Here is a 12,516-nt window from a genome sequence, read left to right on the forward strand (position 1 = left end):
TCAGTGTGATGATGCTCGGCTCATAGACATAGCGCGCACACATCCACACACATCACACACACCACACACACACACACACACACACACCACACACACAACACACACACACACACACACCACACACACACACACACAACACACACACACACACACACACACACACACACCACACCACACACAAAACACACACATGACACATTATAGTGCCCTCAAAGCTCATCAATAAGCTAAGGACCCTGGGACTAAACACCTCTCTCTGCAACTGGATCCTGGACTTCCTGACGGCCGCCCCCAGGTGGTAAGGGTAGGTAACAACACATCCGCCACTCTGATCCTCAACACAGGGACCCCTCAGGGGTGCGTGCTCAGCCCCCTCCTGTACTCCCTGTTCACTCATGACTGCACGGCCAGGCACGACTCCAACACCATCATTAAATTTGCCGATGACACAACAGTGCTAGCCTGATCACCGACAACAACAACGAGACAGCCTATAGGGAGGAGGTCAGAGACCTGGCCGTGTGGTGCCAGGACAACAACCGCTCCCTCAACGTGATCAAGACAAAGGAGAAGATTGTGGACTACAGGAAAAGGAGGACCGAGCACGCCCAAATTCTCATTGACGGGGCTGCTGTGGAGCAGGTTGAGAGCTTCAAGTTCCTTGGTGTCCACATCACCAACAAACTAACATGGTCCAAGCACACCATGACAGTCGTGAAGCGGGCACGACAAAACCTATTCCCCCTCAGGAGACTGAAAAGATTTGGCATGGGTTCTCAGATCCTCAAAAGTTTCTACAGCTGCACCATCGAGAGCATCCTGACCGGTTGCATCACTGCCTGGTATGGCAACTGCTCAGCCTCCGACCGCAATGCACTACAGAGGGTAGTGCGAACGCCCCAGTACATCACTGGGGCCAAGCTTTCTGCCATCCAGGACTTCTGTACCAGGCGGTGTCAGAGGAAGGCCCTGAAAATTGTGAAAGACTCCAGCCACCCTAGTCATAGATTGTTCTCTCTGCTACCAAACGGCAGGCGGTACCGGAGCACCAAGTCTAGGTCCAAGATGCTTCTAAACAGCTTCTACCCCCAAGCCATAAGACTCCTGAAAACCTAGTCAAATGGCTACCCAGACTATTCACATTGCCACCCCCTCTCTACAACACTGCCACTCTCTGTTGTCATCTATGCATAGCCACTTTAATTAACTCTACCTACATGTACTGTACTTACTACCTCAACTAACCGGCACCCCCCTGTATATATTGTTATTTTTTACTGCTCCTCTTTAATTACTTGTTACTTTTATCTCTTATTCTTATCCGTATTTTTTGAAACTGCACTGTCGGTTAGGGGCTCGTAAGTCAGTATTTCACTGTAAGGTCTACACCTGTTGTATTCGGCGCATGTGACGAATACAATTTGATTTGATTTGACACACAGAAAGCGAGAGCAAAAGACAGAAGGATAAATAAAAGCAAAGGCATAACACCTCTGATCCCTAAGATCCCTCAAACTCACATACACAGCACCTTCCCTTTTGCGATTGAATGTCTTCCTACCCACTCTAATATTATTTTCTTTCCCTTTTTCCACTTGTTAGAGAATTGCTGAGCCGAGACCAGGATGTACCACGGACACAGAACTGGACAAACATTCCCCGAGGAACTCCAAGACCATTAAAATCAACACGTCAAGGACAGGAACTCAATTTTAGTTTAGGTTTCGTATTAGTCATGAGTTTAATGGCCTGGGTGGGAGAGTGGGTGCCCTGTGTATGTGTGTTTATCTGTGTGTGTGTGTTTATCTGTGTGTGTGAGAAGGACGATGCCATCCTTACCAGCACTGGTAACCGCACCAGTGGTGAGGTCAGCACCCATGAGGCCACCTGAAAGATGAAAGAGGGATGAGAGGAAAAGAGGAAGACATTAGAGGAGAGACCTCCCTCCTTCACACCCACATCCTATCAGCTCCCTCCTCCTCTCTCGCCTTTCAGTGACACTCTGTCTAAGTTACTTTAACCATCAGCCCTTCTTCTTTTGTGCCAGGGCTGATGTGTGTGTGTGTGTGTGTGTGTGTGTGTGTGTGTGTGTGTGTGTGTGTGTGTGTGTGTGTGTGTGTGTGTGTGTGTGTGTGTGTGTGTGTGTGTGTGTGTGTGTGTGTGTGTGTGTGTGTGTGTGTGTGTAAACCCAAATTCCACTGCTTTCCAACAAACCATAAGTTCTAGTCAAACGGACGCTGCGAGTGGATACTGGACGATAGCGTCCCCAAAAAATGACGCATTTTGTATTTTTAAGTCGTGCGAGGTGGAGGAGTAGGAGGAGCGTGAGCGTGTGCAGTTAGTGTGGTGGCGGCAGCGCCAAAACTCATATTTACTTTGTGCCGGCGCGCGGTGCATCCAGGCCTAATGACAGGGTGAGGGTGTGGGCAGCAGGCTACTGCCCAGAGGGACAAAATAGAGCCTTCAGACAACAATAACAAACCGACAGGCCTCATGTGCTTATGTCACCGGCAACTTAAAACCTAAACATTGGGCCTGACATCCCCAGGACAGCGCCTCACACTAAATGTAGAGGACTGCTGACTTGGTTTGAATGTAATATTGAGTCACCTTCCCTTAAATGAAATATCAGTCAGTAGAGCGGACCTTATTTCCTGTGTGCGTTACCCTGAATGGTTATGGAGGGCTTCTCTTGAAAGAGTTTGTGTTTGTTTGTGTGTTACCTGCACTGGCAGGTCTGTGTGTGACACCGGGGGACATGCTGGTCCTCTGCATGTGCTGTGCCAGGGGCAGCAGGTTGTGGTTGCCTAGGGAACCTCCTGGGTGGCTGTAGATGAGACTGTTCTGGTTGCTAACGGGGATGGACACCGGCATCTCGTAGTTGGAGGGGGGCACACCCTGCTGAGAGAGAGACAAAAGAAACACATGATTAAACACAATAGAGAGACAAAACAAAAGAACACAACAATTGAATACACAGGCATAGAGATAACTGTTAAACATTACAGTGGAAGAGAGAAACAAAATAATCCAATGCTAAAGAAATATCACAGCTAGAATGAAACAGTGAGCGAGAGAAAGAAAGCGATAAACGAGAAAGAAAGCACAGTCATACAAAAAAGGTCAACGACCAGATAATATCGTGACTGAAAGGGACTTTTACTTGTCACCCAGGACTGAGAAAAAAAATTGTTTGTTGAATGTGGACGGTCTCTTCCCACAGTGGCATCTTTAAAGGGTCAACCACCATCTACAATGGTAATATACTTGTCTCTCTATGTCCCCATCGTTGACTCTCTGTGCCTGTTTCACCCTTTGATTAACATTGTGACATCCTAACATAGCCGACTTCCAGGGAAAAGAACAGTAAATCTCAGAAAACACAACAACTTTTCACTGTGTGGTCATTGTTTCTCATTCCAATGCACAGATCCTTTTGAAGCAGATATGGAAGCTGATATCGTCTACTACAAATGTACTCGTTCTGAATGAGCTCAATTTTGTGGAGCAAGATGTTGGGAATCTATATACTGTATGATTTTGGTGAATGTATATTATATAAACACCATTCTAAGGTTTTTACTAAAATAGAGGTATGTCTCTGTCATGTCGAGATCAAGTGTTTTTTAAGTGGCAGGTAAGACTAGCAGCATGTGGATGAGGTTGGTTGGTTGGTAGCTAGGCCCCTAGGCCCCTAGGCCCCTAGCGACAGATTTGTCATGTTTATCGTCACTCCACCATAGGGCTTAACCTTGGGAGTGCCCTGGAAGTGGTCGCTCCTGGATGTTAGCTTAAAGAAGTAGAAAATATAGCCCTAATTGTAGCCATGTGTCCCAGAGCAATGAAAGGGCTCATCAGTGAGAACATCAGCCAGAGGAAATCGGATATGAGCTCTACCTCGTCTTCTTTTTACATTTTCTCTCCCCTCTAACTTTTCCCTTTAAGCCACACAAGTATACTTTTTGGGCTCCAAAACCCTTGACTTTCACCTCGTCTTCATTGCTGTCTCTCCCTCTCTCTCACCCGTTTTGGGGGCTTTTGCTGAAGCCCTTTGCAGACGCGGGTTAGCCAGCAGTCTTGGGTGTCTGGTTGATTTCTAAAATTGCTCAAAAGGGAGCACCTCCTATTCTATTTCACGTTTAAATACGTTTTTTCCATTCCTCAACCACTTTTGCTTTCTTGATGAATAAGCTTGGGGGCCAGTGTTTGTGTGTGTGTGTGTGTGTGTGGGGGGGGGTGGGCCCCCTCTGCAAGCTGTCATTTCAGTGGTGCCATCCTTCCTGTTTTCACTCATCCTCCCCTGCGACCCAGAGGCCCTGTGCTAGGCAGACGTCATGACCACACGCTGAACTGCCACTTGTTGTGTGCAGACACCCTTACTGCCACTGCCCCCCCCCCCCCCCCCACCCAAACCCTAACCCAACCTCACTCCGACCCCGGCCTCTAACCACAACACCCTCTCCACCCCCTCTACTGTACTCTGCCAGAGGTTACTGTTCCCTTTCGATGATCTACTGTGGAATCATCTCTTTCTCCATGGCTATAATGCTAACCATTCCAATATGGGCGTTTGTATGGAGAGCGGAGCACACTTGGCTTCCATTGAGAGTGGCATTCATTTTGTGGTTGTTTGGGACTGACTAACTGCTAAGACCTTTGATTACTCTGTGCAGTTGAAGTTATGGTCGACACTGGTCCATCTCTACAGTCACAACTAAGTGATCATTGAATGACAGCGAGGTAATATATTGCTACTGATTAGATGTGATTTTACAGTGCTGCACTCATGTCCTCACCTGGGATTTGAACTCACAACCTCTTGGTTCACAGCATTCCTATATTCCTGCTACGTCTCCATGTCTGTGTCAATAACGGATTACACCTGTATTCCTACACACTTTGCTCTTCAAAGTAAATCTCAGCTCTGTTAAAAGTACACTCAAGGAAAACTATGTTATTTATCATACTGTTTAAGGAGTAACATTAAAACAGAATAATATGCCATACAAAAATTTGACAACTATCTAGAAAAAACAAATATTGCTTAAATAAGTCAAACAAAGCAATGATGAGAGAATAACTGATAATTAACTGATAATTGACACAAACATGGTGGCGTGGCAGGAAGATCGAAATGCCACGAAGAAGTAGTTGTGTGTTCAAATCCCAGGTGCGACGTGAACAATAATTACTGTACAAACGAACATGCACAATGCAATTATGTATGTCCACGTGTGTCAAATAGTGTATGTTAAAAGCACTGTTTGTGTAACTAGTTTCACAGCCATGTTTTGAGGTAAGATGCCCAAATAATAATTTGTAGTTGAAGGAATGTATGAGACAATTTGAGCCAACACGTCACTTTAAGTTGACAGAATTTCTGCCAAAGTTTTCTCAAGTTGGAGCCAGGTTTGGGCCAACAATTTTTGTTGTTGTTCTGGGAACACTTTGACCAAAAGTTGAGTAAACAAAAAAAGTCTGGATCCTGTTACTTAATAATAATGAGTTGAATCAACTAGACTTGTGGGTGGGGTTTGTTACAGTGAGGGAGGGCCTTCATTTCATGTTTTATTCAAATTTATGTAATGAGGGCTACAGTAGGGTGTGAATTTGCATATGTGTTTGTGTGTGTGCACTCGCACGTGTGCATGTGCCTATGTGCCTGTTGTTTTCGAGCTTTAGCATCTGTCCCTCTGTTGTTTCGGGTGACTGAGCAGTGTATAGCGTGGGCGCAGGAGAAGAGGAACTGCATGCAAACCACACCGCCCTTGAGAGCCAGGCAAGGGATCATGGGTAAAGGGTTAAAGGTGTGATGTCACAAATGGAGCCAGAGGTTTAAGAGTGTGAGAGGCGAAGCGCGCACTATACTTGAACTAAACCACTAAGGTAATGACGCTTAGGTGAGTTAGCTGCTATGAATACACGTATGTGTAGGGGCTTCAAAGTATGAGGAAGTCTTATCTTGTGTTTTTTTTCTCTCCAGACGTGCAGTGCTGTGTCACACAATGCTGGGCAAATAGGGGGTTAATTTGGATGCTTGTTACTCAGTGTCCATCATTTAGCCAGCTGAGACTGCATGCTGTGTAAGTCCAGTACTTACAGGTATCTTATAAGTTTTGATCATATGATCAAACTCCTCGTTTATCTGTTTATATTTCTCCTCAGTGCGCGGGGTGAGGGTGAGAGTAGACTCGAGCTCCGGGCTCTCGCCACCTTTGTTCTCCTTCTTGCTTAATGCCTGCCGGGTCCCACCAAAAACCCCATCAGATGGACAGCAGACGCACGGATGGAAAAAGGGAGAAAGAAAGAAAAGAAAGAGAGAGAGGGGGGTGAGAAGAAAGCTCAGGGAGTGTCGGGCGGTACTTACACACAGTCTCTGTCTGCTGATCATCAGATCAATGTCTTCATTTATTTTCCTGTACTTGTCCTCAGACTCGGGGCTGTGGCCGACCGAGTCGTCTGCGTCGGGGTCAGGGCTGTCACAGCCGTTTAGACCCTTCTTTCTCAACGTCTGCAAACAGAGCAGTCGCACAACACAGTTGAAGGGCAGGGGAACAGGACCCAGAGTAGAGCAGGGGAGAGGACATGTGGATTAGTCCCTTGTTAGAATGGATCCTGAGAATGGACTCAACTGACCAAAGGAATGAATGAGATGTATAAAAAAAGTGTGTGTGTGTGTCATAGAGGTTAAAGTGGGTACTAACGGGCTAAATGGGATGTGGTCCTTGGTATGGCATAAAGTGCTTTGACAGGATCTATTCCCATGTCCATCAATGTGAGATGGGATGGAGTGGGGTGGGGACAGAGCGGTGTCCTTGTCAACAAGTTAACATGTAGCTAAACACTCAGAAGAACATAAATGATTTAATAACATTCACTAACAATACATAAAATCCATACTCCTCTCTCAAATGAGGCGCCATGGGGACAATCAACATTGTAATAACACAGAGACACGGTCAGTGATGAACATGGAAATAAAACATATTTCTGACATTGGCAGCTGAGGAGGCCGGGACGGGACCGTTATGGCTACAGATGTATGTGTGCGTTGGGTTTGTGTGTGGCAGGTGTGTGGTAGTGTAAGAGTGTGTGTTTGACAGACTGTGTATGCAGGCAGCAATCTCTCTCTTGGCCACCTGATGGCCACCTGATCCTGTTTCTGTGGCCACAGCACGCCCCCCCCCCCCTTTCTCTCATTGCCACCGAAGGAGGAAAGGGAAGAGAAGAGCTGTCTTTCTATCCCTCGTTAGACCAAGATATACAGTATCTCACTAAAGTGGTAGTGATACAATTATATCTAACATCGTTTCTCTGCAAGTGTTGTTCTTGTGTATCTACAGCACGTGTTTTAACTTGTGTGTGTAGGTATGTAAGCAACAAGCTCTCACAGTCTCACTGCAGATTTAGACGACGTTTCTCCACGTTTCTCCAAACAACAAATGTCAAAGTTGCTCCAAACATCACATTTTGAAAGTTAAGGGTTAAGGTTTTGGATAGGGTTAAAACATCAAGTTTAGGCACTCATTCTGAATGGATAAGGTAAGAGTTAAGGTTTAGGATAGGGTTAAAACTAAAAAGCTATAAAATAGTGTCCACCACTGCGATGGAACACGCAACGTTCTGATCCAGGTTTTGGATAGGGTTAAAACATTACATTTAGGCACTCATTCCGATTGGTTAAGGTAAGGGTTAAAGTTTGGGATAGGGTTAAAACTTTTTTTTTTTTAAACGAGTGTCCTCTGGGAGAAAAACACACATAATGTATTCATATACAGTATAGCATTAATTTATTATATCTGTGTCCATATTGTCCATGAGTTTCTAGTAGATAGACCATATGGTTCAAGAAAATAGCCTAATTAATGAACAAAGCATGTAATCAGCAATGGCATTATTTTCAATTAACTCTGCAACTCTTCCAACTATTGACTTTCTTCACAACTGCCACCAGTTTGATGCCAAAATATTGACAACAAATACATATTGATAGAGTAAAATAAATACAGTATGTAAAAAAAAATCTATAAAGGAAATGTCATGCTGAAACACCAATGGTATTCACTAAATTGATGGTTTATATTTCGGATAATGTTTAACAGCTTTGTCATTCTATATTTAATTTTAAAACCATCTTATTCAACTATTTCATATATTTTACATGCGATGAGGCCACACAGAGGGCCAGAGATAATTACAGACGCCTGTGATAATCTGAAGTACCCAAACGGGCCACTAGATGTCTTGTAATAGATTACATTAAATCCTTGAACGATACCAAAATGCGGGTAGTTTACTGGTAAACTTCTAAAGTTTCAAGTAAAATACCCTCCCTTTGCAACCCTACTCTTGAGCGATCTGCATGTGCTGGTGTGTTTGTTGATGTGTGTGTGTACATACACACACTGCAGTGTTGAGTGCAGAGATGTGTCCCATATTGTGTAGATTAGATTTACAGTGAGTGAAGTAGTGAAATGAAAGGTGTAGCAACTGATAGTTAGAGCTTCCATCAAAGACCCACCTCCCCTCCCTCCCTCCCTCCCTCCCTCCCTTCCCCTCTCTCTCTCCTCCACAGAGGCCGGCTATAATAAAAGGAGATTAGTCTACAGGAGGAGTATCACAGACCCGCTCCTGTCTGCACAGACGACGGCGCTTCACGCTGCTTTCATCTGGGCCTCCCTATCACACCCACCACTGTAATTACATTATCTTTAATGCAGCTTAGATTTGATGGTGATCATATGTGTGTGTGTGTCTCAATGCTAGAGACAAATAGAGAGAGTGAGATAATGGGAGAGAGAGAGATGCTAAAATAAATTAATCTCACCATTTTATTCTCCTCATTTGTGTGACACTCTGCTTGTCGTCGCAAGCAGAGAAGCGCACTACTGTAAATTGATAGAAGTGACTAAGAGTGAGCCGCCTGTTTATAAAACAAATAACACTCCAGTCATCTCTGATGTCAGGAGAATAAAGCTATTTTTAAAGTGTGGTTTTAGTGAACTGAGGGCTTCGTTTGTGAGAACGCTGTTTGATGCCGGAGGCGTCTCGTGGTGAGGTAGCGTGTCAAGATTCACTAGCCTCTCTGTCCCTCTCTCTCTGTCTCTCTCTCTGTGTCTCTCTCTCTCTCTCTCTCTCTCTCTCTCTCTCTCTCTCTCTCTCTCTCTCTCTCTCTCTCTCTCTCTTTTCTCTGTCTCTCGTCTCTCTCTCTCTCTGTTCTCTCTCTCTCTCTCTCTCTCTCTCTCTCTCTCTCTCTCTCTCTCTCTCTCTCTCTCTCTCTCTCTCTCTCTCTCTCTCTCTCTCTCTCTCTCTCTCTCTCTCTCTCTCTCTCTCTCTCTCTCTCTCTCGCTATTCTCTCTCATTCTCTCTTTTTTAAATATTTGGATACTCTGCTCTGGTCTTTAGTGTATTTGTGTAGTACAGTATCAAACTGTACTACAACCTTGAGACCCATATGGGTGACTGATAGGGGGCAGTGGGCCTGTCTGGGGGTGTTGATGAGGTAGTGGGATGGAGTGGGAGTGTTATATGACTTTGAGGCATGTGGCCCTGGCTTAGCTTTCCACCGGGGCTCAGCAGTTTAAGGGTGCCATGCAAGGTCGCTATGCCACTCATCCCAGACATGCCCACCTGTCAGGGACAACACCTGTTGCCAAGTGCTGCCATCCACCAATCAGAGGCAATGCAGCCATGACATGGCCATAGAAGGCCTTCTCTCTCTCTCTCTCTCTCTCTCTCTCTCTCTCTCTCTCTCTCTCGTCTCTCTCTCTCTCTCTCTCTCTGCTCTCTCTCTCTCTCTCTCTCTCTCTCTCTCTCTCTCTCTCTCGCCTCTCTCGCTCTTCGCTCGCGTCTCTCTCTCTCTCTACTCCCTGACATCATTTCAAAAGCGAGGAAATCAGTGGCCAGTGTTTCAAAACGATAAATAAAAGTAAAAATATACATTTTCCCGCTAATGTAGTCATAGTCGATATAGAAAGAAAGATAAATACACCATGTCAAGAAATGGCAGGAAAATAAAGAACTGTTCAGGGGATATGTAGATAATGCAAACATAGTGATAAAACACCTCACTCACGTCAAATGCTCAAATTTACGCTGTTTTATTCCCACATATTTTCACTTACATCAAATGTTTCCAGTCTGTCTATCTAAAAATAATAATTGTGAGGGAAAAAATACCTCGGTACGAAGATCAAGATGCTGACATCTTAATAGCAGTTGGAGATAAAAGCTCCGTGATCCACAGTCCAAAGCTATATTGATGATAACAAAGCGGAAAATAGGCTACCCTGGACACACTTTGAAGTGAGAGAGAGAGAGATGAGAAAAAGAGGAAGCAAGACAGGAGGAAAAGAGGGATTGAAAGAGAGAGAGAGAGTGATGGAGAAAGAAAGCAAGAACGCGAGAGAGGAAAGACTGCTCGGCTACTTGGCTGTGTGTCTCTGTCCCTGTCTCTCCCTTTTTGGAGGCTTGCTCCTAATTAAACTCCTTCCTCGTGATGTTCCCTCCTGGCTCGGCCTGTCAGGGGGCCTGTGTGCAGAAGGAGGAGTGTACACACTGTGTCCTACATACCATACCCTCTTCATCTGTACCCTTCAACTCCACACCCCACCTCACACCTCACACCCTAAGCTGAGAATATAGGCTTTTTGAAGGTGCATTACAAAACCATGAATGCAATGCACACTTATGTCATGCATAATAATATTTCTTGGAACGTGCTACTTTGTAATCAGGGTGATTTTGGGTGGGTATTTCAAGGGGTATACCACAGGTTATTTTGGTTTCTAGTTTATGCAGCGTGAGGGACAGCTGACGCTAGAGCCCATGCCATACCAGGGTTCGCTGTTGGGAACTCTGCCACCCTGACCATTTCTCTCTCTCTCTCTCTCTCTCTTTCTCTCTTTCTCTCTTTCTCTCTCTCTCTCTCTCTCGTTTGCTTGTTGGAGACAACCCTTGCCCAGGTGGGGGCTTTGGCTCGTATTTTAGGAGTGTTCAACTGGTGATCATTCCAGTGGCCTCATCCCTGGGTAATCTTGGCAGTGGGGTATGACGGCTAAGGCGTACATTCAATATTGTGTTTATGACCAATGGTGACAGATGGGCGGTTGATGTTTCGCAAGGTCCTCAAGACCAACAACATTAACTGCATAGATTTTGGGTGAGAGCAGAGCATACAAAATTATGGACAATGACTATGGCCTTATCAAGTAAAGATCAGTGAAAACTGAAAGAAAGATACCTTTCTTGTAAATACAGTACATTCGGGAAAGTGTTAGCCTGATTCTAAAATGGATTAAATAAATAATTTTCCTCATCAATCTACACACAATACCCCATAATGACAAAGTGCAAACAGGTTTTTAGAAATCAAATGTTTTGCAAATAAATACAGAAATACCTTATTCACATAAGTATTTAGACCCTTTACTATGAGACTCGAAATTGAGCTCAGGTGCATCCTGTTTCATTTGATCATCCTTGCGATGTCTCTACAACTTGATTGGAGCCCACCATGGTAAATTCAAATGATTAGACATGATTTGGAAAGCCACACACCTGTCTATATAAGGTCCCACAGTTGACAGTGCATGTCAGAGTAAAATCCAAGCCATGAGGTCAAAGGAATTGTCCGTAGAGCTCCGAGACAGGATTGTGTCGCACGGCCAAACGGAGCAATCGGGGGAGAAGGGCCTTGGTCAGGGAGGAGACCAAGAACACGATGGTCACTTTGATAGAGCTCCAGAGCTCATCTGTGGAGATGACTCTGACCATGAGAAACAATATTTTTTGGGGTCTGATGAAACCAAGATTTAACTTTTTGGCCTGAATGCTAAGCGTCAGGTCTCGAGGAAACCTGTCACCATCCCTACGGTGAAGCATGGTGGTGGCAACATCATGCTGTGGGGATATTTTTCAGCTGCAGGGACTGGGAGACTAGTCAGGATCGAGGGAAAGATGAACGGAGCAGTACAGAGATCCTTGATAAAAACCTGCCCCAGAGTGCTCAGGACCGCAGACTGTCTGAATACTTCTTGTACTTGTGTGGTCAAATTCAGCACTTGCTGAACAAGCACAAACAAGCACATTAAAGGGTTTCAAATAACAAGGTAACTTATGGTTCATCTTTTTCGGTGTGTGTGGAAGAAAGGGAAAATCATGAGGGATTGTTATGTGAGATAAACAACTTCTTACTGGTCACATTTCTGACTGAGCCTAGATAGTGTCATTGTCTGGGTCCAATATGGTGCGCACGCACACGCACACACACACACACACACACACACACACACACACACACACACACACCCCATACCAGTGTGTGGCAACCTCTCATCCATGTGTGCGAAAGTGTGTGGGGTGAGGCCACAGGGCGGAGAGCAGAGCTCCCTCACCATTACAAAGTACCATGCTCAATTTCACCCGAGCAGATTGGTGAGAGCAGCCCATTGTGAATGACTAGGAGCTATGGGGAGAAACAATGTCCCTTCCCATCACAGCTAACAAGATAGCAGG

At 45.1% G+C, this 12,516-nt stretch overlaps 1 protein-coding gene across 7 annotated transcripts in view; it reads right to left on the minus strand.

Moving 5' to 3' along the window:
* The window catches only part of mef2cb (myocyte enhancer factor 2cb), a 106,263-nt gene that overhangs the window by 18,198 nt on the left and 75,549 nt on the right, over positions 1-12,516 (minus strand). For 2 of the 7 annotated variants that reach the window (XM_023978486.2, XM_023978487.2), the window contains exons 4-6: positions 6,368-6,511; positions 2,724-2,901; positions 1,840-1,887 (exon numbers count right to left, since the gene is read on the minus strand). In XM_023978486.2, coding sequence (XP_023834254.1) covers positions 1,840-1,887; positions 2,724-2,901; positions 6,368-6,511 — 370 coding nt within the window. Of the gene's footprint in view, positions 1-1,839; positions 1,888-2,723; positions 2,902-6,100; positions 6,239-6,367; positions 6,512-12,516 lie in introns of all 7 variants that reach the window. The other 5 variants (XM_070437108.1, XM_023978490.2, XM_023978489.2 and 2 more) reach the window with 5 other exon arrangements.

The sequence above is a fragment of the Salvelinus sp. IW2-2015 genome, linkage group LG33 (assembly GCF_002910315.2).
Source record: "Salvelinus sp. IW2-2015 linkage group LG33, ASM291031v2, whole genome shotgun sequence".
Classification (NCBI taxonomy): domain Eukaryota; kingdom Metazoa; phylum Chordata; class Actinopteri; order Salmoniformes; family Salmonidae; genus Salvelinus; species Salvelinus sp. IW2-2015.